Below are 27,791 nucleotides of genomic sequence, written 5' to 3' on the forward strand. Positions count from 1 at the left end.
CCCTGGTCTGGAGCAAAGGCTGTTTCTAGACACCTCACAGAAAGGGCTCCTACTATACAGACACTCTGCAGAATCCTGACTGCCAAACCAGAGCCACACACAGGTGAGAATTACACTTCCGGCTCAGTGAGGACTGGTTTCTGGACTTGGAAGATGGGTGCCCAGGCTGTGGAACAGGCCTCTGGAGGGAACCTCTGCCTCCTGCCCAGCTCTGACGAAAGCCAAAGAAGCTGCCGCTGGAACGAGTCGGTGTTGGGGAGGCGCCCCCCAAAGCGGCACCATCCAGTGCAGTCGCCACAGGCCAGCGACGTCCATTCAGATTTTCAATGTAATTGGTTTAAATGAAACCAACCTAAAACTTCAGTCCTCAGTCCCGTGAGCCACATTTCAGTGCCCCGTCGCCACGTGTGACAGGGGCTCTGACATTGACTGTCATAGCCGGAAGTGCTCCTTGCTTGCAGAAAGTTCAGTCGGACAGCAGTGCTCTGCATCTTTGGGGACATCTGCTCTCTGTTTCGTCTGATGCCACTGTCCCTGTTTGGACTCCAGCTCCAGTTTGCCATGAGACTGACCTTGCCTCCTGCTTCAACTGAGCAGCAAGGCTGCTTAAGAACAGACCTCAGCTGCTGGCAAGTGTTTGTTACTGACTTTTTTTTTTTAAGTCAGCGTTAGAACCCTTTATGTTTATACACTGAATGTTGTGCTGAGCTCCAGTAAGCTGAACTGCAATTGCTCCATTCTGTGGAAGGCAGTCGAGCATAGCCGTGCCCACTTCTGCCCCCAGGCAGTTCTCAGAGCCCTAAGGAAGGTTCCACCATAGTCCTTTATAAACGACCACTGTGCACCACAGAGCTGCCAACCTCAAGAGCGCTTAGATCAGGACAGAAGCACTGTCTTTCCCCACAGGCTCTAACGCACTTGTTGGCCTTTGGTCCTGGCTCGAGCACATCCATTCCTCCTATGACGGCAGTGTCCTTCTCTGCTCCCCGCATTCTCCACCCCAGCCTGTGCCTGGTGCCCTGCACACACAGAGGGCAGGTGGACTGGAAGCCTCTGGAGGAGAGCGGTCCCCACCCTGACATGCGACTTCGTGCTCCTTCACTGGAGTCTTAGCAAACCTTCAGAGAAAGATGAGCTCAGTTAGCTTCACCCACCTCTAAAAGTTCTGTCCTGAATGCTTGCCAGATGTTACACCTTTGTTTTGAAGTCTAAAACTGTCTTTAACAAGTCCTAGGGACTGGGGTCTGTGAGCATCAGCTCATGTCAGTGTAGATTCTGTTTATTAAAGATGTGTGTAGAATGCTCGCTCACACATGGATGAGTCGCTAATTCAAGTTTCATCAGACACAAACCTCTAATCCAGTTCTGACATTCTGGAATGCACGTTCAAGAGATAATGCACACGGCCACCTGTGAGCCCACTCACCCTATGAACGCTTGTGCAGCACTGCCGCATTTTAATCTTGAGTTGCAAAAATAAAACTGTCACTGAATTGGTCACAGTCAAGGGAGGGGACCCTCGGGCAAACAGCTTGAGCCCACATGTGAGGTGGAGGGGGCTCCACTCGGCTCTAGGGGTACCATGGGGCCCTAAGTCCTGGTGGGGCTCCTCGCCCAGCCCTGCAGACAGATGAGGGTGGCCCCCACACCCTAAAGGATAAGTAGGAATTAAATGACAGTGGAGGTCTGGGAAGGACATTTCAGGCTGCAGGAAAAACCCAGCTTAGACATGGCATAAAGCCCTCGGGTCGTGCAACATCTAGGTGACTCCAAGGGCAGCTGGATGAAAGCAGAATCCTGTCAGTTTAGATATGAAGGTAACTTTCATCTCTGCCCAACTCTAAAGACAGGAGAGAGGAGGAATGCTTTATCACCCTGAGGGTGAATATCAAAGAAAATACCATACCCAAAAGATAAAGCGGAATCAAATGCAGGATTTTTGACCAATTATATGAAGTCCTGACCCTTGCCTGAACTCTTCTGGGTCCTTAACCCACATATTTGAGCTAAGGACCCCGAACAGACCTACACAGGGAGGGTGTCCATGCCCCCAGGATGCCCCCCTCGGGTGTCCTGGAGAGGTCCCAGCGCAGTATCCTGAGCTGAGTGTTTGATTGCTCTCTGACCCCTTGCCTTCCGACTTTGAACAGATGCGGTCTTGGGCCACTTGGCTCTAGGGGAATCCACTTGAATTGGCTATCATATTACTTTTCTGATGGATGGGCTTCAGAATGCACAAGCCTTGGATTGAGTTGAAACAGCTGAGCTTTTTTTAATTTAGAAACTTGAAAGTTCTTGATAGGATGCTTTCATTTCATTCATTAAATTGTCATTTTCACATTATTGCATGCTGCTCCTTGACACTTGAAAGGTGTCTGATGTCCATGGACACCCAATCCAGGACATCTCTGGACTCAAGTCCCCACCAAGAGCTGGCCATGATGCCCCATGGGCTCCGAATCCCTTGCACTGTGTCCTTGAAGAGAACCTTCTCAAACTATCAGTTCTTGGAAAGGAGAGTGATGTGATCTATCCCTATTGAATGTGGATAGATCCACATGTCACACGTTGGTTCAGTAATTACCTTTAGAACCTGTACCTCATGCCAAGTTCTGAGCTCCAGTGTCTAGATGTGGGGTGTGGAGGTTCCATGGGGAATCTACCACTCTGTGATGGCGACACAGGCCACTTCCTTGCACTGACTGTGAACCATAGTATCAGTTCCTTCAATATGCATGTAAACCAATTACCATGTCTTTCTTTTTCTCAGTCAGGAATAATCTTTGTACCAAAGTGTCCACATGTGTGATGGCAAAGGCTGTTCCCAGGCGTTTCTCATGTAAGATACCAGCTATTCCGAGCAGAGCTAGTGGTGATATGCCTGGTGTGGGGCTCTTACCTTGCTTATGTGCCTGAATGTTTGCTAAGTAGAGTCAGTGGGAGGGAGTCATGTATGAAGCCATGGATAAACACATATCGCTTATGTGTAATTGATGTGTAAGACTGATGACCTAAAGGAAAAGCTACAGAATAAAACCAATTCTAAGTCTATAAAAGATAAAGATTCATCAGATCAGGGGCCGTACAGAAACACATGTCAGTATGCTGGGGACACGTCTTCACTCTCCTCAGCCTCACCTGGCACTTTGGCAGAAAACGCTAAGATTTGCCAGAGAATGGAAGTTTCTGCATTACATGGCTGGACTTTCCAAAAGGCAAAGGACATTTGACAAGACCCTCCTGGTCTTCGTGCTGGAGATAAAGGCCATGGCCTTGTTCAGCCCACCTGCACTGACCTCACATTCTGAGAACTGAGCCAGAATATTAGCGAGACTCCTGGGCTTCCCAAATCATTTTCAACTGGAACCAGAGAAACCATTAAGAATAAACATAAAGACAGTAATACTCTGACAAACAACTTTTGTAAATAGCAAAAACTAAAAACTTACACAAATGCCTCCCCATGCATTTTTAAAGATTATTACCCCTCCCAAAAGAAAAAAAAAAAAAAACCTTTGATTTTTTTTTTCATTTTGTACATGTTTGATACAATTGTTTGAAAGTGTCCCAGTCAGTGTAGCCAGGGTATTACCTATGTTCCATCATGGCACCTTATCAACTCAACGGTTTTCTTCCAAAGAAAGTTAATGCTGCTGAAACCTGTAACAAGGGAAAAATATGATCTAAATAATCTACATGTAAAGTTCAGACAAAAGGTATTTTGCAGGGAAATGTGCTTATTGCCTTGTGATATTATACAGAAAATTTGAGGCAGGTTGAAGATCAACATCATTTTAAGGTCAACATCATTTTGAAGTTCCTCCTGACTACTTGTCCTTATGGCAAAAATTACATGTTCTCCTAGAATAATGGCGACAGTATTAACTTTTATCCATGGCTTCCTCATGACACTAAATTGTGTCCCTCTAACTGGATTTCTCCTGCTTAATGGCAGAGACTAGAATGGAAAATTAAAAGGTAGTCTTGTGTCTTCCCTAAAGTGTGACTCTATCCTGTGAATTCCTGGGGTAAACTGCCGCCTCCGTTTCACGCCATCCACAAAGTGATATCTGGCATCTGCAGAGGGGAGACATCTGGATGAGGGATGGCAAGGTGCCTTGGGGCTTGGTGCTGGGACTCTTTCCCTGGCTGGCCACTCTTCATGCCAACCTTGGGCTGGGCTTTGGGCTCTGTCGGGGACAGTGCATGAGAGATGGTGTCCTTGGTTTGTGGACAGAGGCCCTGCTTTTCACTTCAGGGATTTTCTCTTTCGTTATTTCATCATTCCATGTCATGAGCAGAGAAGCTAATCTTAGAAGGAAAGGTTAGCAGAGCCCAAGCACAGCAATGCCCTGCCCCATTATTCAGGGATTACCTTTATTCAGACACAACTGCTGTGTGTCTGCCCTGAGCTCTTCACTCCCCATCAGCCTCTGTCCTCCAGGGTACTTGAGAAAGGAGAGGAAGCAGGTGCCTTTTCAGTGCTACTACATGTGCCAAGTCTAAGCTTAGAAATAGTCCGATGAGCACACATCCAGTGCAGATGCCCCTTGCTGTGGAGTGTAGAAAGTTAACTGGTTTGGACCTTAGCAAATACATCTGTTGCCTTTGGTTCTGCTGGTGATGCTAACACCAAGATTTGTTAGGCATAAAATAAGAAAAGTCCATGTAACAGCAGCAATTTTCAGAGATCTTGTTACCAGGTCAGTTTAATGATTTAAATGGGAATTTCTCCAAAAAAGGTTTTAATCACCACCAACCCTGAACAATTTTGTGTTCATTTTTGATACTTCACTGTCTTCTATGCCTGGAATCCAATGAGTCTTCAAACTCCCCAAGAAGGAATACTTTTCTCTAAGAGAGATTTGTGATATAAAATCCATTGCTGTGATCCTCAAAGATTTTTTTTTTTTTGCATTCCTGAAGCAAAAATTGTTTTTAATCAAAAAACCTTGCCTCATGCTATGAGGCTCAGCAGTAAAGGATGCAGGAGACGTGGGTTCGATCCCTGCATTGGGAAGATCTCCTGGGGAAAGAAATGGCAACCCACTCCAGTATTCTTGCCTGGGAAATCTCATGGACAGAGGAGCCTTGTTGTCTACAGTCTATGGGGTTGCAAAGAGTCAGACTCAACTTAGCAACTATACAACAACAGCACACTGAAAGGACTGGAAAGTGGAGGGGCTGTGCCTGCAAGTTGGTGCTGCTGCCCTTAAGTGAGAGGTGGTTGGAGGGCATCAGCTGGAGGACCATACTCCCACCTGGTTCAAGAAGTCATCCTGCCTGCCTGGGAATCAGGGAGGATCAGGGCACAAGAAGTAGACAACTCATACCGGACTGTGTTAACATCTGCGAAGTCTTCCTAAGCATAAAACATTTGTTTGTAGGCATCCAAGACTGGATCTTTAGTAACAGTGCCAAAATATTTGCTATCAAGACTCAAGGACTCCGCTAAACTTTCCATCTAGGATGGCTGGTTGAACACAGGTGTTTATGTCCTTGGCTTCTCATGATCACCTTAAAATGAATGAGCAGGAACTTATTAAAAGGTCTAGGGAGAGTAAGCTCATATCAAGTGGATGTTCATATGTTGTTTGGATGAGAATAAATAGATTTGGTTTAGATGTAGTAAATAAGCAAACAAGCAAAACACACACTGCCGCAGCTACCTTGGAGGAAAAAGGGAGCACGGCGGAGCAGGTCCTAATACTCATACACACCACTGTCACTCACATTTTAAGGGTCAAAATAAGTTACCTGGTCACATAATTTTAAGAGGTCAAGAAAAGGCATTCCTACCATGATTCCAGAGAGAGAGAGCTGACAATATTTGGTGGCCAGCCCCATGACACAGCACCTCCAGCAAACTTCTCTGCCTTCCAGTATTTTGGTTGCCAACACGTGATATCGTTCCCTGGCCCCTAACTGAAAGCCAGTCCTGATAAGCAGCAAACACCATCCATGTACAGTAGACTCCCTTATCCCTGGGGGGTATCTTTCAACACCCCCAGTGGACAACTGAAAGCATAAATGGTATGGGGCCCTATATATATTGGGTTGGCCAAAAGGTTCCTTCAGGTTTCTACATAACGTCTTATGGAAAAACCCAAATGAATTTTTTTGGTTATCCCAATACTATGCTTTTTTCCCTACAAATACACAACCTGAGATGAAGTCTAATATATAAATTAGGCACAATAAGAGATTAGTAATAACTAATAATAAAATAGAATGATTACAATACTATCCTGTAATGCGAACTATGTAAACGTGATCTTTCTCTCTCAAAATATCTTACTGTACAAATTTAATGCCTTTTCCATCTTAATTAAGCACTTAGCATGCACTGTGGCCGTAAACTTTTGCAGTTTGAGATGTGACAGCAAATTTCTTTTTACCTTGTGCACAGTTTTATAAATGGAAGATTCATTCTTACCATAGATCTTAGCAACCTAAGCATATGATTTTTTTCCCCCCTTTCTTTGTTAAGTCTAGAACTTTCACCTTTTCACTTAAAGAAGAACTTTACAGCTTCTCTTTGGCATGTGCAAATTGCCAGCGTCACTACTCTGGTGCCTTGGGGCCATTATAAAGTAAAATAAAGATCACTTGACTGTTGTGAAACCGCAACAGTCAGTCTGATAAGAGATGGCTACTAAGTGACTAGTAGGCAGGTTATGGTTAACAAAGGGATAATTCACATTCTGGGCAGGATGGAGTGGGACTGTGTGAGATTTCATCACGTTAGTCAAATGGCATGCAATTTTAAACTTACTGTTATTTCTGGAATCTTCCATTTAATATTTTTAGACTACAATTAACTGCAGGTAGCTAAAACTACAGAAAGTTACACTGCAGATGAGGAGGTGACTGTATGTAGAGGCAACTCATCTGTGGCATCCTTCTCAGAAGAGTCTGCAACAACTGGGAGAGACCAAGATAACTGAAATGTGAAAAATAAGATAGCTCAAATAATAGAAGTTCCAGATCTCTAATAACTATTCTTAGAAATGTTTCAGAAGTGATTTTACTCAAAAAACCAGTACAGAGTGCCATGAGAAGAAGCAATCAGAAAACAAAAAGGAGATCTCAATGATTAAAACTATGACTATCATATTAAAACCTTGGAATGAAAAGCACCATACATAAAGAAATGACAAATTACAGAAAAAAATGAATGCAAGTCTAGTTTGAGTTTCGGTCCAAAATATATTAAATACACATTAATAGATATAAAATATATTTAATGGCTCTTGCTTATCAAATAAAAACAACAAGCCGGTAGGAGAATGGACACCACTTGTGAATACGGTACTTAACTGAAGAGAAAACACAAATGACCAATAAGTATATGCTAAGATGCAGAGCCACACTGATAATGAGAGAAATGCAAATTACATCTATAATATCATACTTTTTCACATCTTAGACCAGCAAATATCAAGAGGATTGATAATATCAATTATCTAAACATGTGGACCAACATGTATTCTCCTATAGAATTGGCTAACTTCTATATTAAGCCATTATGGAGAGCAATTTAATGTACATTTAACATTTAAACTGCATGTATATTTTTTCAGTAGACAGATTTATTATTGACCTCTGTGTTGAATAGAATGCAGGTGAGTCAAGACAGTCTAGGTTTGGTTGTTTTTAGTTTTAGGCTAAAACTGTCAATATTTACACTTTCCCACAGTGGTAATGATGTCATCTTCACTCTAATGTGCAATTAGAAAACAAGCTTCTTTCTCTAAAGCTGACTTCTTGGAAACAGTCCTAGGACTTAGCACAAAGCAGTAACTTTTACTTAAGAAATACTCAATTTGCATGTATGTTGAATGGAAACTCAATTTGCATGTATGTTGAACAGTTGAACAGTTCAGCGGTTCAATGAAGACCTACAAGACCTTCTAGAAATAACACCCCAAAAAGATGTCCTTTTCATTATAGGGGACTGGAATGCCAAAGTAGGAAGTCAAGACACACCTGGAGTAACAGGCAGATTTGGCCTTGGAGTACAGAATGAAGCAGAGCAAAGGCTAATAGAGTTTTGCCAAGAAAACACACGGGTCATAGCAAACACCATCTTCCAACAACACAAGAGAAGACTCTACACATGGACATCACCAGATGGTCAATACCAAAATCAGATTGATTACATTCTTTGCAGCCAAAGATGGAGAAGCTCTATACAGTCAGCAAAAACAAGACCAGGAGCTGACTGTGGCTCAGATCATGAACTCCTTATTGCCAAATTCAGACTTAAATTGAAGAAAGTAGGGAAAACCACTAGACCATTCAGGTATGACTTAAATCAAATCCCTTATGATTATACAGTGGAAGTGACAAATAGATTCAAGGGACTAGATCTGATAGACAGAGTGCCTGAAGAACTATGGATGGAGGTTTGTGACATTGTCCAGGAGGCTGTGATGAAGACCATCCCCAAGAAAAACAAATGCAAAAAGGCAAAATGGTTGTCTGAGGAGGACTTACAGATAGCTGAGAAAAGAGAAGTGAAAGGCAAAGGAGAAAAGGAAAGATATACCCATTTGAATGCAGAGTTCCAAAGAACAGCAAGGAGAGAGAAGAAAACCTTCCTCAATGATCAATGCAAAGAAATAGAGGAAAACAATAGAATGGGAAAAACTAGAGATCTCTTCAAAAAATTAGAGATAGCAAGGGAACTTTTCATGCAAAGACAGGCACAATAAAGGACAGAAATAGTATGGACCTAACAGAAGCAGAAGATATTAAGAAGAGGTGGCAAGAATACACAGAAGAAGTATACAAAAGAGATCTTCATGACCAAGATAATCACGATGGCGTGATCACTCACCTAGAGCCAGACATCTGGGAATGTGAAGTCAAGTGAGCCTTGAGAGGCATCACTACGAACAAAGCTAGTGGAGGTGATGAAATTCCAGTTAAGCTATTTCATGTCCTAAAAGATGATGCTGTGGAAGTGCTGCACTCAATATGCCAGCAAATTTGGAAAACTCAGCAGTAGCCATAGGACTGGAAAAAGTCAGTTTTCATTTCAGTCCCAAAGAAAGGCAATGCCAAAGAATGCTCAGACTACCGCACAATTGCACTCATCTCACATGCTAGCAAAGTCATGCTCAAAATTCTCCAAGACAGGCTTCAGCAACACCTGAACCGTGAACTTCCTGATGTTCAAGCTGATTTTAGAAAAGGCAGAGGAACCAGAGATCAAATTGCCAACATCCTCTGGATCATGGAAAAGGCAAGAGAGTTCCAGAAAAACATCTCTTTCTGCTTTATTGACTATACCAAAGCCTTTGACTGTGTGGATCACAATAAACTGTGGAAAATTCTGAAAGAGATGAGAATACCAGACCACCTGACTTGCCTCTTGAGAAACCTGTATGCAGGTCAGGAAGAAGCAGTTAGAACTGGACATGGAACAACAGACTGGTTCCAAATAGGAAAAGGAGTACGTCAAGGCTTTATATTGTCACCCTGCTTATTTAACTTCTATGCAGAGTACATCATGAGAAACGCTGGGCTGGAAGAAGCACAAGCTGGAATCAAGATTGCCAGGAGAAATATCAATAACCTCAGATATGCAGATGACACCACCGTTATGGCAGAAAGTGAAGAGGAACTCAAAAGCCTCTTGATGAAAGTGAAAGAGGAGAGTGAAAAAGCTGGCTTAAAACTCAACATTCAGGAAACTAAGATCATGACATCCGGTCCCATCACTTCATGGCAAATAGATAGGGACAAAGTGGAAACAGTGAGAGACTATTTTGGGGGGCTCCCAAATCACTGCAGACAGTGACTGCAGCCGTGAAATCAAAGGCGCTTGCTCCTTCAAAGAAAAGTTATGACCAACCGAGACAGCTTATTAAAAAGCAGAGACATCACTTTGCCAACAAACGTCCATCTAGTCAAAGCTATGGTTTTTCCAGTATCATGTATGGATGTGAGAGTTGGGCCATAAATAAAGCTGAGCACCGAAGAATTGATGCCTTTGAACTTGTGGTGTTGGAGAAGACTGTGGTGTTGAGAATCCCTTGGACTGCAAGGAGATCCAGTCTATCCCAAAGGATATCAGTCCTGATGATGAAGCTGAAACTCCAATACTTTGGCCACTTGATGCAAAAAACTGATTCATTTGAAAAGACCCTGATGCTGGGAAAGATTGAAGGCAGGAGGAGAAAGGGACGACAGAGGATGAGATGGTTGGATGGCATCACCGACTCAATAGACATGAATTTGAGTAAACTCCAGGAGTTGGTGATGGACAGGGAAGCCTGGTGTGCTGCGGTCCATGGGGTCGCAAAGAGTCGGATACGACTGAGTGACTGAGCTGAACTGAACTGCAGGTATGTTTGACCCAGCAATTCTCACAGCTGACGTGTGTGACATTGTATATATGTATAGATAGACATGCAAAGCTGTTCATTGCAATTTATGATTTTTTAGCACTTTTGCAGAGGTTTAATTCACATACCATAAAATTCATCCATTTAAGGTGTACAATTCAAAGGGCTTTAGTAAATATACAGCGCTCCTCAGCCATGACCACAGTCATCCCAGAAAGAAACCCCACACCCGTTAGCAGTCATTCCCCATCTCCCTCCTCCTACCCCAGCCCTAGGCAGCTACTTTTGTGTCTATTTGTCTGTTCTGGACATTTCCTATAAATGGCATCATACGATATGTGATCTTTGTGACTGGCCTTAGTAATTTAGTATAGCATTTTCAAGTTTCTTCCATATTGTATCATCTATCAGTGTTTCATACTTTTTTGCTAAATCATACCCATTGTAAAAATGGATTTCATATTTTTCTAATGTGAATGTAAAAATACATTCATTACTTGGTGGACATTTGAGTTTTTTCTGCTTTTTTGGTTATAATGAATAATGCTGATATAAACATTTGTGTATAAGTTTTTATATGGACATATTTTTCATTCTTCTTGGGTATATAATACATAGGAGTAGAATTGGTAGGTTTTATGGTAATTTTATTTTTCCTGTTTTGAGGAGCTATCAAACTCTTCTCCAGTATTCCTCTACCATTTTACATTCCTACTAGCAGTAAGTGAGGGATTCAAATTCTCCACATCCTCTCCAGCACTTGTTATTGTTTATCATTTTTATTATAGGCATCCTAGTCAGTATGAAGTGTATCACATTGTTGTTTTGGTTTATATTTCTTTAATTACTAATGATGCTGAGACTCTTTTCATGTGCCTTTTGGCCTTTCATGCATCTTCTTTGGAAAAATGTCTGTTAAAATCCTTTGCCCATTTTTAAATTGGATTATTTGCCACTTTATTATTGAGTTGTAAGGTTTCTTTATATACTCTGGACATAGTTCTTTTATCAAAGTGACTTGCAAATATTTTCTCCCAGTGTATGGGTTTGCCGTTTCACTTTCTTGATGGTATCCTTTGAAGCACAAAGTTTAAAATTTTAATATGATCCATTTTCTTTTTTTCCTTCTGTTGCTTGTGAGTTGCCAAAACTCAGCCTCTGTTCACCGGTGCTGAATAGAAATGCAGACCCAGAGTTTTGGATGAAGTAGAAAAGAGTGGATTTTATTGCTTTGCCAGGCAAAGGGGGCCACAGTGGGCTACTGCCCTCAAGACTGTATGACCCACGCTGGAGGGGATGATGAGAATTTTTTCAGTGTTCAAGGGCATGATCAGCTTGTGGACAATTCTTGGATTGGTTGCCATCAGGGTGAAGTTTCAAGCATCATCAGTTTTCTGGTCTCAACCAGTCTAGAGTCTGTGTTCTTGTTGATAAGCAGTTTTCATCTGGAGGGGTGTGTTTCCCAGACAACTTAGGAATGTGTGTCAAGCCTTTATCAATGTCATTCAGGGAAGTGGGAGTTCGGTGATTCTGATATGTGGCAGAATTATAGTCGGAATTGTTACCAGTTCCCTAGCCCAACAGCCATTCTTCATTTTTGCATCTTCACATTTCCCAGTCATTAACTCTTGAGTCAGCATTGTACTTCAAAAGACAAGAATACAGGCTCTTGTACAGTTTCACTTTTGCTATCTAAAAAACTAGTGCCTAATCCAAGGATACAAAGATTTCTTTCAGTGTTTTCTTCTAGGAATTTTATAGTTTTAGCTCTAAGATTTAGGTCTATGACCAGTTTTAGTTAGGTTTTTATAACAGTTTGAGGTAAAAGTCCCTCTGCATTCCTTTGTATGTAAATATACAGTCATCCCAACACTGTTGAAAATAATGTTCTTTCTCCATTGAATATTCTTGGCATTTTTGTTTTAAGAAATCAAGTCTCAATTGTATTTCATTAATAGAAATATCTGTCCTTATGCTAGTACCACGTTGTCCTGATTATAGGAGCTGACTAGAACTTTGAAAGCAAGAATTGTCAGTCCTCCAACTTTATTCTTTTTAAATATTGTTTCAGCTAGTCTGGATCCCTTGCATTTGCATATGAATTTGAGAATCACCTTATCATTTTGGGGGGAAAAAAAGCTGGAATTTTAGTAAGGATTTTGTTTAATCTGTAAATCAATTTCTAGGTATTCCCACCATGAACATGTAGCATCATTCCATGTATTTATATTTTCTTTAATATTTTTCAACAAGGTTTCTGTAGTCTTTGGTGTAGATATCTTGTATATCTTTTATTAAATTTATTCCTGTGTTTGTTTTTAATATTAAGTCAAATGTTTTTCTTAATTTCATTTGGAAATGTTTAACCCTAATGAATACAAATGCAGTTAAGTTTTGTATATTGACTCATATCTTGCAACCTTGCTGAACCTGTTCTATCAGAGGTTAATGGCTTCCCTAGTATTTTTCTACATATGAAGTCTTGACATCTGCAGATAGAGATAATTTTACTTCTTCCTTTCCAATTTGAATGCCTTTTGAAAATCTTTTTCTTGCCTAATTGACAGAGAGAGAACTTTTAGTACAGTGTTGACTAGAACTGGCAAGAGCATTTCCTGAACATCCTGCTCCTCTTCCTGATCTTAAAAGTAAACCATTCAATATTTTACCATTAAGTTTGATGTTAGCTGTGGGGTTTTTATAAATGTTCTTTATCAGGCTGAGGAAGTTTCCTTTTATTCCTAGTTTGTTAAGTATTTTCATCATGGAATAGTATTAAGTTTGCCAAATGCTTTCTCTGTATCCATTGAAATGAAAAAGTGTTTTGTCCTTTTTCAGATAAATTACACTGGTTGATTTTTATATGTTGAACCAACCTTGAATTCCTAGGATAAATTATCTTTGACCATGGCATATAATCTCTTTTTATTTTGTTGAAATAGGTTGCTAGTATTTCATTGAGGTGTCTTGTGTGCCTATTCATATATGATATAGCATATTTTCTAAATGTGACAATGTTGAAATAACCTTAATGTCCTAATGACAATTTTTAAATAACCTAAATCAGTAGGGAGTAGTTACATAAGCTACATTGCAATGTAAATGAAAAATAAGGAGAGCTATACATACATGGATAGAAGACATAACCTGCTCTTCTTAAAAAAAATGTGGCATAATACAATACTCATAATGCTTTTCCAAAGATATACTGTGTGATATTTTCATATTTGTGTTTGTGACATTGGTATAAGCAGTAAAATATCTGAATGAATATACATCAGACTGATAGTGGCAGTTCCCAGGGGATCGGAGTGGGATTTACCTGTATTAAAATTTTTATAATGGGGAAATATACCTGTATATTTCTGTAAATTTAAAATACATAAATGTTTACGAACATAAAAATTAACTCATTGATACATATAAACCCATGTCTTAACAAATTGTACTGTAAACTAAGGGAAACTTCTGTTAGCCCACAACACAGTCCTATTATTACCACACAAACATAGATGCAGTTGGTACAATTAAAACTGTGTCAGCTAAAAATTGGTAATAAATTTGGAAAGAGAATTAGTATAGGATCAACACAGATATACTGCAATAGGAGAAGGAGGAACGGTACAAGAACAAACGACCAGTTAAAGAAAACAGAAAACTCACCAGCAAAATATTACCGAGAAGCTGAAAATTATCATCAAACATTATTGCTATAAATTCCAAAAGCTGATTAAGTAATAGCCTCAATGACAGAAGAACTCATTGGTAAGACACGAGAGCTCAAGGAGCAGCCAGTGAAGCAACAGAGGGAAATGAAATGAGACCCAGCTGAGGAAAAGGGCAGAGGAAGAGAATGAGTCCACTACAGAAAGCACGTCTGCATGGGTTCAAAGGACAGGGACACTGCTGAGAACACAATGAGAAGCTTGGAGGACAGGACTGAGAAAAAGAGCAAAGCAAAATGGAAACAAAGAATCAGAAGGGTAAGAAACTGAATGAGCTTTATGGAAGAAAAAGGGGGTCAAACATAAATAGTTTGGTATTCCTGAAGAAAGAGCACTAACAAATTGATGATATATATATATATATATATATATACATGTATATGTATATATATATATATATAATCAGTGGCAGAAGGCAATATATTTCCTTCTCCAAAGATCTTCACGACCCAGGAATCGAACCTGCATCTCCTGAATTTCAGGCAGACTCTACCACTGAGCCACCTGGGCCATCCCATGGACAAAGGAGCCAGGCGGGCTGTAGTCCACAGGATCACAAAAGAGTTGGACATGACTTAGCAACTTAACAAAAACGTATATATACATATATATATATGTATGTATGTATATATAGTGTATTTTACTATATTACAATTCAGAAGCTATAATTTTCTTTGAGTCCGTCTCAAAGAGAACAAACTTGAGGCCAGCAAGAATTTATTGGAAAAACTGAAAAAAGGACACATAGTGAACACTAAATTAATTTTTAGGACTAAAATAACTGCAGGAATTAGAGTGCAAAAGATAAATGTTATAAATTAACAGTGTAGAAATGATTCAGTAAATCTTGAAGAGCAGTGTAAGAGAATGAAGGGCAGTGTATTATGTTGATTTCCTCATCTTTTAATATCCAGAGATTAAACTAGTTTATAGCTGATAAGTCATGTATTAGAAGTGTAAATATAATTAAACGTTCACAGGAAAACATCAGAATAAAAAGAGGTAACGGTGAACTAAAATGGATGGATGAGGGAAAAACAGAGCTGAGATACTGACCCACACACCATGTTAGCCGTGAGAAGCGTGACTGCCATTAAACTGCTCGGAGATCTTTATGGTGTCTGGGAGAGAAACAGTATGACGATCTCAGTAGATGCAAAAAAGCACTTGATTAACTTCAATACCTCTTCATAACACAACTCTTAACAAACTAGGGAAAAAGAAGACTTCCCTAACCTGATGAATGATACCTATCACATTCTCACTGCTGACATCATTTTCAGTGGGAAAATTCCCTTCCTCCAACTTCACGAGTAAGACAAGGATGTCACTATCTCATGTGGCCCACAATGTGGTTTTGTAAGTTCCAGCCAGAATGGCGAAAGGAGAAGAAATCCAAGGCATAAAGATCAGAAAGGGAGGAACAAAACTGTCGTTCGGTTACATTTCAGTTAGCAACATAGAAACCCAGCTAAAGTACACACATTATTATAAATGATAAGTGCTAGAAAGACAGCCAACTATAGGATATATTGAGTTGGCCAAAAAGTTCATTTGCATTTTTACGGGAGTCTTTGACCAATCCAATATCTTATAGTATCAATATACTTCCTACTGTATCCTTTTATAACTTTAAAATTTTGCACCGTGGGTATACACATTGCCAGACAAAACTCTTAGTTATTTTAAAGTTGTCCCTGATCTTTTTAAACTATATATGATATTCTGTTGGCATAAAACGATGTGCATATGTTTATATGCATTAAAAGTTGCTGAAAAGGCTGGTCATCAAAAATAAGGGTAATTTTCAATGTAGTACAGTTTGTTTGTAGTTTTTCCCCTTTTGTTGGTTTGAATTATCATGTACTATATTTATAATGAAAATTGAACCATGTTTACTATGAGAGAATGAGGAAATAAACTCCTCAAAATAGATATTTCCATAATCTCTACATACTTGGGCCAGAAATTTCTCATTTTAAAAACTCCCCTGCTGATTCTGATGATCACATTTGGAAACCACAGGGTAGGAATTATCATCTAATTTGGGACCATCAGCTAAATTGCTGAAGCAAATGTATATTACCTTTGTCTAAAACCCAAATGTAAACCAAAACCAAGTGATTACCAGCCTACATTTCAGAATCTCACCATTATGTTGGGCTCATTAATTGACACAGTTGCCCTGTTAACCAGGCTTTAGCCAGCCCCTGACTTCCTCCCTGGCAGCTTCAGTCATTTCCTTCCAGAACTTCACTAACCACCTGCCTTATTGGGCATGTGTGGGGTCAGAGCATGGGCCGAAGGCCCTGACCTCTGAGGGACCCCATTATACTTGGAAATACTCAGGGAAATGGACAAAAGTATACACTGCAGTGGTTGCAGAAAAGTCCAAAGGGCAGTGAAAGCAGGAAATGATACCTGGTGATAAGGCAGTGGTTCAGTCACAGGGTAAGTAGCCCGGTTTCTGCCGTCATCCCATAGAACCAGAGACAAAGTACAGCAAAGGGGGAAGGAACCCAGCAGATGGGGTGGCCAGGGACATCTAGCACCCGTGCTCCAGGGTGGTGCTCTTCACACACAACTCCAGGCTCGCAGTTCACTGGGGCTGCTGCAACCAAGCACCACAGGGAGGCGTGAATAAACAGGAGACACACACCGTCTCAGTTTGGGGGCCAGTAGTCTGAGATCGGTTGTTGGCAGTGTTGGTTTCTCGTGCAGGTGAGAAAGAACCTGTCCCATGCCTCCCTCCTGCTTCTGGGGTGTTGCTAGCAGCCTTCGGCTTGCAAGAGGCATCATCTTGATCTCCACCTCGTGATCACACAGAATTCTCTCTGTGTGCATGTCTATGTCCAGTCTCCCTCATGTTCTAACTGCACCCTATAGGACTGGGGGCCCACCTGCTCCAGTACGGCCTCATCTTAACTGATTACGTCTGCAACAGCCCAGTTTCCAAATAAGGTCACATTCTGAGGTCCTGGGGCTTAGGACTTCATCATATGGATTTGGGGGTGGGAGGGACCTAGTTCAACTCATAACACAGGCAAATGGCGCTCTCTGGGATTTGGGCAGCCAGGATGCTCTGGCTATAGAAGAACGCTTCTTATTAGTGGACCAGCTTGATTTCTCAGAGCTCTGACGTCACTTTGGGGGTGGAGCAGCGGGTTTTGGTGGGGGTTGCTGTGAGCCTCTAATGGTGGGCGGAGGTATGTTGGTTCACCTGTGTTTATCTGTCACTACAGGTTATATTGAAGCTGCCATCATTCCAGCCGGAGCTCGAAGGATTCGTGTGGTGGAGGATAAACCTGGCCACAGTTTTCTGGGTAAAACGAAAATGTTCGACTCATAGTTTATGTTCTGAACGTTGATTTGGACGATCAAGCTGCTAATGTGGGTCAGCAAAATGCTGACACAGTGCTCTCAAACCATTGATTTTAACTCATATTTTAGGCGTAGTGAGCGATCAGCATGTACCAAGCAGTTCTGTCGTATTTGGCTAAAGTGCAGGCAACCCGCAGGTGGATGAGGGGAGGGGGTGGATAGGAACCAGCAGCTTTGGACAGGAAGGCAGGTGATAGAAGATGAATGGAGGATGTTGTAGGAATCGGGGTAGGCTGAGTCCCCCAAAGTAACTGCAGGAGCGCTCAGGCAGCCAGAGCCCGAGCAGCAAGGGTGCAGCACCCAACTTGTGGGAGCTCCTGTAGGCTGTGGGTGGCTCTCGGGGCGACTCCTTATCTGGAAGAAGAATAACTGCTCTCAATCTAATGGAAGCCTGAAAGAACAGTGGCTTCACTGAGCACTGTGTGCCCCAAATTCCCAGTGCCAACTGCATGGACGATTGCTCATCTTTCTGTAGAAGGATTAAGTTGCATTCCACACTGGTCTTCGTTGCCTTCGACAGAGCTGACAGAACTGTGCTTAAAGCCCAAGGATTGTTCCGTTTAGCCCCTTCTTAGCCCCAGAAGATCCTGTGAGTGTGTCCTAAACTCAATTCTCAGACTCTCCATGAGTCCCTGAGAGGTCCACCTCATGCTCAGATACCAGGGTGGCACTAGTGCTGAGCTGACACACAGCCGTTCTGAATGCTGCCTCGCATAAGGGCCCGCCTCTGCCCTGAGTTCACGGGGATGGGGCGTGCTGTGCCCCCTGGCCCCCAGTCTTGCTCCCATGTTCCTATCTTGGGCTGGATTTCGCATGGAGGTGGCTAACCTCCTGCCCAGGCACCCCTCTCAAGCGTCCTCATGTTGTATCTCCCCATCTGTGTGGCAAGGTGCTGTTTGAGATTTTTTTTTTTATGTAACACATGATCTTTTTCTGGCTTCAAACTTAAGAATTAAGTTATTTTGGCTAAAATGAAGTTTACTCATGAAACACTTTTATTTCAACCTTTATCACTGATTTTTAAAAACATAGCTTTGTCCACATTCCTTACTTTGTAGATAAAAGTATCTAAGTCTTTCTTTGAAATGGTCTCCAGTTGAAAAACCCAAAGTCTGATGAGATGGATGCAGACCAAACCTCTAGTAGGCAGGTGCGCAGAGAAGACCACCATCCTATAGAGGAATTGCGAACCACTTACAGACACCGAGATAGCCCTCTCACACCTGACTTGGGAGTGGGCACAGGAGCTCCTGTTTCTAAGTGCCTACACCAGGCTCGTGGGCAGGCAGCCCCCGGGGGTCCCTACTGGGTCCCAGACAGCCCTGCCCCCTCCAACTCTCTCACCTGCCGCCCATCCATCCACGTCCTGGAAGCCATAATGGGCATTGCTCTTCCTGCTGCCAGCCTGGGATCTGCTGTTCCTCAGGTTGGCATCTACACTGGTCTCCATCAGCCCTGTGGTTTTTCCCATGCTGGCCTGGTCCAGCCTGGCACTCTTCTCTGCAGCCATCCCAGCTGTTGCTTTACAAATAGAGTGACGCTCATAAATGCTTTCCAGAACAGGGCCTGCCCTGCTCTCCGCAACTTTTTCAAAGTGACAGCCTTTTTACCAAATTATTGAAGAACCCCAGCCCCTTCTTTCTGCCCATCTAAGGATATTTGGTCAACTTTATCAGCATTTGTTTTGGGGCCCCATCACCCAGTGTCATGCCAAAAGTTAGCGTTTCCAACTGTTCCATTGGCCCTCGCCTACCTGGAGACGTTTCTGCTCCCCAGAAGCATTGGTCCTCTGTGGGAATCTGACATCACCTTTGACCTTTATCTTATTCAAAACTCATGATCCTGATATCTCAGGTGCTGGCACAATTCCAAGGTTAGTTTCCTGGTCCTTCCATAAAACACCAGTAGGTGCCCTGCAAGTTCCTCAGCTTCCTGTCCTGCCCTGAAGACTTTCCAGCACCATTCCACCAGCCCCATGTATCTGGTAAAGGTGGGAACATGATCCTTACATCTGCTTTTCTGTGTGATAGAATAGACAGAAGGTTATCAGAATCCTTTCGATCCCTCGACATCTAATTCCTGTAGTGAAGATGACTTTTCACTGGAACCTGTTAGGGCCAACAAGTAACCCCTAGAGGATGCCACCGGAGGGGGCCAGCTTTTTCATGGTGGTCCCTCTCTGCCCCTGATGCCAAGGCCCGCACCTTCCAATAACAACACTGACGCTGACATCATGAGTCCCAGTCTCTGAGCTCTGCTCCGCTTTGAAGACCTGACCCCTGATCTCCAAATACCAGAGTATTGCTGTACCTAATTCACTGAGGAGGAAACCAGGGCTCTGGGAGTTCAGCTGCTCATCCAAGCTTCTCTCCAGCTTGGCCTGCTGCAGCTCACAGAGGCGTCAGTCACAGCCAGAGATTGGGTGGAGGCGATTTTTCACTGGAGAACGTGTTAAACCTGCCCATTGCTACTGCTTTGATGTGTGGGTTTCAGAGAAGCACATATCCATCTGAGGAGATAGGGTCAAAGTCTCAGGACGAATTCTCAGCTCCCTAGAAGCACTGGACCTCCCTGGGAGGTTGGAGCCAGACTCTGACACCTTATCTGCAAATCATAGTTCCAGTGTCCCAGGGCCTGGTGTGTACACAAGGGAAATCCGAAGGCGGTCCGTGCTCGATATGTTTCTAAAGTCAGTTCAAACAAGCCTCGTTTCCACCCAGGGCTGGGTGCTTTGGATATCAACCCTGTGTAACTGAATTGCTCTCCCATTTGCGGGAGCAGTTCCTGAAGAATTCACCCCATCTACCTTCAACCCACGCTGCCTGGCTTTCTGCTCTAAACCACCTGGAACAGGAAATGCCTCTGCAGTTTGCATCCATAGCTGAGAGCAGAGCTGGCAGAACTCCGAGTGGAAATAAAAGGAGCTGACTCCACGCCAGGATGAGAAGTAGGTTGAATGTGGGTCAAGCCTTCCAGTGGAATCCAGGAGGCAGAGAGACAGGAAGGAGCCCGGCTTCTTCACAGTGCTGGGCGAGAGGTGGGCATGCGGACAAGGTCTGCCTGTGTCTGCCTCGGGGCAGTCCAGAGAGGAGCCCGGCCATCCCGGCAGGAATGCCCCCTCTCTGCTCCCCAGAAAGGCTCAGGATCTCCCATGGTGCCCAGAAGTCCAGGGACATCGTGTCAATGTCTGCGGAGAGGCAGGAGGGCCGGATGGAAACGGACGGTCCCCACGTGACCTCACACTTCGGGCCGTTTTGAGGAGGTTTGGCTCTGCTGTGGTAGCAGGGGAAGGCGTGTACTCATCTTCATCCTGCAGAAGTCTCTTCAGCTGTTGAAAGGCTTCTAGTAGCTCCTGAGCAAAACACACAAAAGCAAGTACTGTTGCATTTGGGGCAGAGTTTAAACATCCGACTTCTGACTGAGGCAGGACCAACAAGTGCAAATCTCCTCCCCAGTGAATCCGAACTTCTAACATTACGGATAGGATCACGTTGCTCTGGCATCCCCTTTGTTCTTAACTCCGTTATTTCTCTGTCAGAGCAGAGCATTTGTGGGAAGCCTGGTATGCTGCAGTCCAAGGGCTCACGAAGAGTCAGATACCACTGAGCGACTGAGCGACAACATAACAGCCCCTGTCGGGTTTCTCAGCCTAAAAATACTAATTTCAAATACAAATTCATCTCAAAATGCTTACAGATGAAGGGGGCCTGCAAATATCATTGATGCCAAGGACTGAGAGGAACAGGAATTTCTGGAGCCCAAAACTTGTTTAATTTTGGAGGGCTTCTTTAAGGGACAGAATGCATTTTGTATACAGCCTTGGAAAGGGTACCACGAGGGGCTCTGGAGCTTCAACTCCCCTGGGTCATGCAAACCCTGCTCTGGGAAGCTCGCTCTGGGGGCTGCTGCAGACGGGCCAGGAGTGACCTGCACACCTGTTCTCTGGGGCTGACGTGCCCCACAGGGTGGTTTTCTCATCAGACTCCACACTGAACCTATCCACCTGTCCACTGATGTTCAGATCTTGAGATTCGAGCAGACTTACTGAGGCTGCAGTCGTATTCTTTTGAAAGGATGTCAGGTGCTAACGTCCAGTTTTAGCAGGAAGTTCAGAATTCCAGCATGGACCATAGTAGCCTGCAGATTTTGGATCCTGCTGCCTAAATGACTCACCCCAGAGTCAGCGGGCTTGCAGCAATCCCCATGATTCTTGGAACTGATGGCCTCCTACTTAGAATTCTGCCTCTGAGTTATCCTCCTGTGCAAAACGCGTGAAGGACTGTCATCATGAGCCCACTGTCCCGAGGAAGGGTTGCCGTGTTCGGATGAGGGGGTCAGTGGCAGTGGTGAAACTGGCTGCATGTTCTGCAGGCTTGCAGCTGCCGTGCAGACGGCCGCAGCAGAGCTTGGACAGGCAGAGTTTCTTCTTTCTGGGGCCATGAGAGCCGCCCCGCATACACACACCCCCTGAAGCTGTGACAGTGAGATTTTGCCAATTCAGCAGCCCAGGCCAGGACCTCCAAAGACCAGACAGGTGCCTTCAGAAGTCGCAAGAGTGCCCAGCAGCAGAGTGTGGATGGGAAGGCTGATGGTTTACGTCTCTTCCCAGCTCTGCATTCACAGAGCTCACGTGGCTCCCTGAAATCTGCCACGGGGGCACGTTTACAGCTTGAGTAGTGACGAGCAGTGGAAGTCTAGGCTGCTTCCCCGCCCTGTCCCCAGCACTGTGCCGCCGGGTGTGTCCCTCCCCGTCCTGCTCCTTGCCTTTCTGGAATCGCCAGGGAGCCACTGCCTGCCTCTCTCGAGGCTTGCCCTCCGTCTTTCCTGGCTGCGTTCACCCTTCTATGACCTCCCCCGCCCAGCCTGCGGACCGGCTATGGAAACGTCTCCTCCCCTCACCCCTACCGCCCCATAGGACCCTGCCCTCGTGGTGAGAGGGTGGCACGTGCCCAGCACCCGCAGGCTCTGTTCCTGGGGGGACCCACAGCAGGCACCTCTGCCCACAGAAATGGGGCTTCCCCAGGCGGTCCCCACACCTCTGTGCGGCGTTTCTGTGGATGGGTTATAATTGGCTCCAGCTGTGCCCTCCTACACTTTTTCCAGTTCTTCCCACTCTTGACCTCCCCGATGCTTGCCTTTTGGCACGAGGGTGGCGTGGTTTTCAGTTCATAATCCAAGTCCTGTTAAAGCGCCTTGGAAACAAGGCCAAGTAAGAAAGAGCCACCTCACCCCAAACAAGTACAGGACAGGGCAGGGTCCCAGATAGGGTTTAAGGCCCGGATGGAGTGTGCCTTTCTGAGTCTCAGAGGGTACTAAGCTGACATCAGTAAGGATCCTAGGGTGGCTTCTAGAAATCCATACTCTGCTCTGCTTCTATCATGGTTAATGTTTTTCAAAAACCAGCCTCTGAATGTGACATGTGAAAGCTAAACCCAGTCCTCGGTTTCTGAGTATTGCCTTCAGGTACCACTGGGCCCAGGGGGATAAAACGGTGGGAAATGATGCCTGTATCCTGGCACTGCTGTCCTGCCTCAGTGCACTGTCATCTGAGGACCTCTTGCCACGTACTGGCAGACTCAGACTTAGATCGAGTCTCTGGGCAACTTTGGGAAAGAGAGCTGCTTCTTCCCAAGGTGAATGCAAGTGTTGCAATCGACTCTTCCTGTCCCGCGCTGGGTGGTGGACCCGCTTCTGGAGCTGAGGAGGAGTTTAGGGTCAGCCTCCCATGACTGGGGAAGAACACGTCCCCAGAAGCTCCTTTGGGGGTTGTTACTTGCAGAAGGACAGAGAGATGTCAGGGAGAAACACACTCAGTTCAGTTCAGTTCAGTCACTCAGTCATGTCCAACTCTTTGTGACCCCGTGAACCGCAGCACACCAGGCCTCCCTGTCCATCACCAACTCCCGGAATCCACCCAAACCCATGTCCATTGAGTCGGTGATGCCATCCAACCATCTCATCCTCTGTCATCCCCTTCTCCTCCTGCCCTCAATCTTTCCTAGCATCGGTGTCTTTTCCAATGAGTCAGCTCTTCACATCAGGTGGCCAGAGTATTGGAGTTTCAGCTTCAACATCAGTCCTTCCAATGAACACCCAGGACTGATCTCCTTTAGGGTGGACTGGTGGGATCTCCTTGCAGTCCCAGGGACTCTCAAGAGTCTTCCCCAACCCCACAGTTCAAAAGCCCTAAAGTGGAGCAAGGCCAGGCCCGGCCGGGGGCACTGAGTGCCGGAGTTGACTGGGGCGCGAGCGCGGGCTGAGACGGGAGGGGTGGGCCGCCCCAGTGTGCCCTGGTCTCTGTGAGGGAAACGGGCTCTGGGGGTGGCCGCAGAGTGACGGTGGTCAGCAGCCAGCTTTACAGAGACTCACTCTGCTCATCTTGCTGATTCCAAGTTGCAGAGATTCTCAACCCGCTCGAGCGTCCCCGCCCAGTGACAACGACAGTAAGCCTTCCCTCTCCTTCTCCGCCCCTGCAGCCCCTCTCTGCCACCTCCTCTTGCTTCTCCTCATGGGCAGGGTGCCTCCCCCCACCCCAAACTCTGCACAGAAACTGAGCTTAACAAGGAGCCAGGGAGCAAGTCCAAGCTGCCAGGCACTCCAGCTGCCTCTGCTCCCTGCTTTTCCTGCCGTCTCAGCTCTGGGCCTCCCCTCAAGAAGGCCTTCCCCAGCGGGCCCAGTCTCTGCCCACACACACGTGAGCCCTGGACAGGCCTCTGGCTCAGGGCTTCTGCAAGTGTCTCACGTTTATCTGTCTTCTCACCCACCTCGCTTTAAAACACTGAGCTACCAAGGGCAGGAGCTGTGTCTTCAGCATCAGCTACAAAGCCTTTGGAAAGAGGTAAAAAAACAATTGTCCAAACCTTCAGAGGAAGTGAAAGAGCAGCGAACACCCATGCATCTGTTGCTAGATACCCCAATAGCTAATATGGCCGAAAGTACTTGTAGGTTGGTAGTTCACTGGAAGCTGTGGAAAACCACAAGCTTAGGTGTTTTTACAAGGATATGTAGAACATGAGGCATCACAGTGATCTGAGGTTGGATGTGTTCTCTGGGGGAATATAACATTTGCATATTTCAGTGTCTGTCATAAAACTCTAGACTTGCGCTGTAACCTAACGAATGTGGGACCTTGGTCTGTTTAGGTACCGGTCTCCACGTGGCAATAGCTGTGTGACTTCAGGCAGGATTCTGAACCTCCCTGTGCCCCCATTTCCTCATCTGTGAGAAAGAAGACAGTAATCCTTTACCTTAGAGCGCTGTTGGGAAGGTCAAATGGGTAAAAACATACAGAGAAGCTAAACCAGAGAATGTGCCCCTTAAATGGGGACTTGCAGGTGGTGGCTGAGGAAGAGAAAAAGGAGCAGAAATTGTGAGTATCCCAACAGACTCGCTTCCTTCCAGTAGCCGGGAGATCCCAAGAATGGGTAGAATTCTTTGAAGGGAAACATTGAGTTCTAAGTGGTGGAGTGTTCTCTTTTCAGAGCCGTTCCTGGAGTCCTGTAATCCGCAGCCACGTGCTGAGCAGCCACCCTCACTGAGTGTGGCCCCTCCTGGAAGCTGTCTTACTGGGAGGCAGCCCTACCCAGAGCCCTCGGTTTCTCCTGGTGGTTCCTGTAAATGCGGAGTGCTGAGCCTGCACCTCCCCCTCGGGGCAGGGGAGCCAGCCAGGACCACCGTGTCCTGCAGACCAGGAAGCAGATGGCAGCAGCCGCAGCTGCTTGTGGCCTGACCAGGATTGGACCCATCAGGTCCTAACCCGGGCCAGGGCTCATGGGCTCAGGCTTAACTGAAACTACTTGTGGGTTTCAACTCTCATTATCCAAAACTGGTATTATATGTGGGCATGTTGTTTCTGACCTTATAAGCAAAGAGTAGGGAACCTGATTTTATTGATTCTGGACTGAGCAGGGTTCAGGGGTGCTGGCAGAGAATGTGGCATTGGGCTTGGGGTGCACAGAGAATTTTATGTTTTGAGTGACATAAAGACTTGCTATTGACTATTTTCATTTACCACCTTCTCTTACGTCAGAGTACGTTCTATAATCATTGTTTACTTTCCTGAATAACAAAGCAAAACAAACCAAGAAAGCCCAGAATTTCACTGTAGAATGCTCTCTCATGAGAACCACATGACTCTAAAGCCAAAGTGAGGGAAAAAAAAACAAAGAAATGACGGGTGAGCAGTGGGGTGATAATAAATACATGGCTTGTGTGGAAAACCAAATCTTTGCTATGGCCAGTCAGCAGAATGTCAGTTCCGTGTCAGTTCCAACACACTGAGAGAGCAAAGTGTGAAACTGGCAGAGGCCATGAAGCTGAGGCTGGGTGCGCCCCTGTCACTCCCGAGGCATCCGCTGACTTACTGCCACGTCTGTCTGCAAGCAGCTCAGGGTGGGAGACTCCCGTCTTTATGGGCACTTGCTTCTTGAAGGAGCATCTACTTCACTAATCTGGGGCTATCACATCCTTAAGGGACACTAGAGTTAGGCTGCCCTCTAAAAAGCCCCAGGTAGGTAAGAGTGAAATGAATGATGAATTTTGCTAAAGCTGCAAAACCTGTTTTGGAGACTTGGACATGTTGAAATAGAATCCATTCATCCGGCAGAAAACCCTCTACTCTGTAAGTCTAGTGAAATACGATAGGGCTGTGTGTGGCTGTCTGCGTCCTCCGGCACTGCTCCCCACGCCCACTCCGTGTGAGCTGATTCTGAGACACCAGCCTGTGCTCTGAGGCTCAGGAGTCGAGGCAGCTCGTGCTCAGGGACCTGGGGTCAGGAGCCGTTCTCTGCCCGTGACCCAGTCTTCTGTTCTCAGAGAAAGCTCCCTTTCTCTCAGGGCAGGCCTCCCTCCTCTCCCCTGTGGAGGCGGAACATGAGAGCTCTGACCCAGCCCTCAAGAAACCCCTCAAGATTCCCTTCAAAGACGGGCTGACTGCCCCAATTCTGTGGTGTTCCATTTTCTTTCTAGCTCTCAAAGACTCCAGTAAGAGATCTATCAACAGTGACTGGAAGATAGAGCTCCCTGGAGAGTTCCAGATTGCAGGCACAACCGTCCGCTATGTTCGAAGGGGCCTGTGGGAGAAAATTTCTGCCAAGGGACCGACCAAAATGCCGCTGCATCTGATGGTAATTTGCTGTGCTTTTGTATTTGTCCTGAGTTGGTTGGGTCCAAGAGGTCTACCAGTTGACTTCTTCCCCGGGGCCCTACGGGAGGAGGTACACTTGGTTCCTGGTGGTTTACCTGGCCACCTGCTGCTCCAGTCTCTCTCTTGGTTTTTTCCTTGTATAATCCTTTTTGCCACATGCTTCAAAATGCTGCCCTCTCAAAATTCTGCCTTGGCTCTTTACTGGCAGAACTCCCATCTTTTCCAATAGGAACCACCTCCAGGATGGAAATGCTTAGTCATGTGGCCGCCGGGGAGACCCAGCATTATTAAGCAGACAGTCCCACTCAGAGTCTATTTTCCTATCAGGTGGCTTAGATTTGCCCCACACTTTGTGTAACTACATCAGAAACTACCTTTTGAAAACAAACTGTTGACTCTGTTTCCAAACCGACACCACTCAGGTTTTCCAGACTCAGCTTGCAACTAGCCTTCAAGAATTGAGACAGAAACAAATTCTGCTGGACTATTTACTCCCCAGATGGTCTCAAGAAATCTGTGGAGTTGGGCCAGATCAGGGCACTCTGGTCTTACATGTTGTCTCAGGAAGGACCACATGCAAACCACTGAAATGTTTGGTTATACTGCCTTTTAAGACTGTGAAAGATCTCCAGGGAAAAGAATGCCACCATTGCCTTCTCAGGGTTCAGGAGTTCTCGTGGCTAACTTTGGCTAGCTCATAATGACTGATTCCATGTCTCCTTCCAAAGAATGGGGATTGTGACAGCTTGTGTGTCTGTAATCAAAGCACAGTTTGTCCTCCACGCCACCCAAAGTCTCTACTTGGAAGTTCTTATCATCCCCATTAATTTGTGGTCTCTGGCAGCCAGCATCTGTTTAAGATTAGGTGATACCCGAGAGATTCCCAGGCCACCTCTCAGTAAGAATCTCCTGAGGAGACGAGCTCTGAGAGTGAGCAGAGATGTCTCCCACGGTGGCCCTAAGCCTGGTACAGTTTCCAGTAAGAGCAAAGGGAGCTAGTTCCCATGGCTGACATAGTGCAACAATCCACACCCTAAAGCTACTGCGGATATACGTTTGAAAGTTGATTTCTGGGGCCTAAGAACCTGTGTACACTTATGCGTTCAGTCGTGTCTGACTCTTGCAACTCTGTGGGCTGTAGCCCACCAGGCTCCTCTGTCCATGGGATTCTCCAGGCAAGAATAC

At 45.0% G+C, this 27,791-nt stretch overlaps 1 protein-coding gene across 2 annotated transcripts in view; it reads left to right on the top strand.

The window, feature by feature from the left end:
- Positions 1-27,791, top strand: part of ADAMTS17 (ADAM metallopeptidase with thrombospondin type 1 motif 17) — a 390,832-nt gene that overhangs the window by 287,548 nt on the left and 75,493 nt on the right. The window contains exons 16-18 of one of the 2 annotated variants that reach the window (XM_018066305.1): positions 2,771-2,839; positions 17,323-17,403; positions 26,429-26,586. In XM_018066305.1, the coding sequence (XP_017921794.1) occupies positions 2,771-2,839; positions 17,323-17,403; positions 26,429-26,586 (308 nt within the window). The remainder of the gene's footprint in view (positions 1-2,770; positions 2,840-17,322; positions 17,404-26,428; positions 26,587-27,791) is intronic. The other variant, XM_018066306.1, reaches the window with a different exon arrangement.

Source organism: Capra hircus, chromosome 21 (assembly GCF_001704415.2).
Source record: "Capra hircus breed San Clemente chromosome 21, ASM170441v1, whole genome shotgun sequence".
Lineage (NCBI taxonomy): Eukaryota > Metazoa > Chordata > Mammalia > Artiodactyla > Bovidae > Capra > Capra hircus.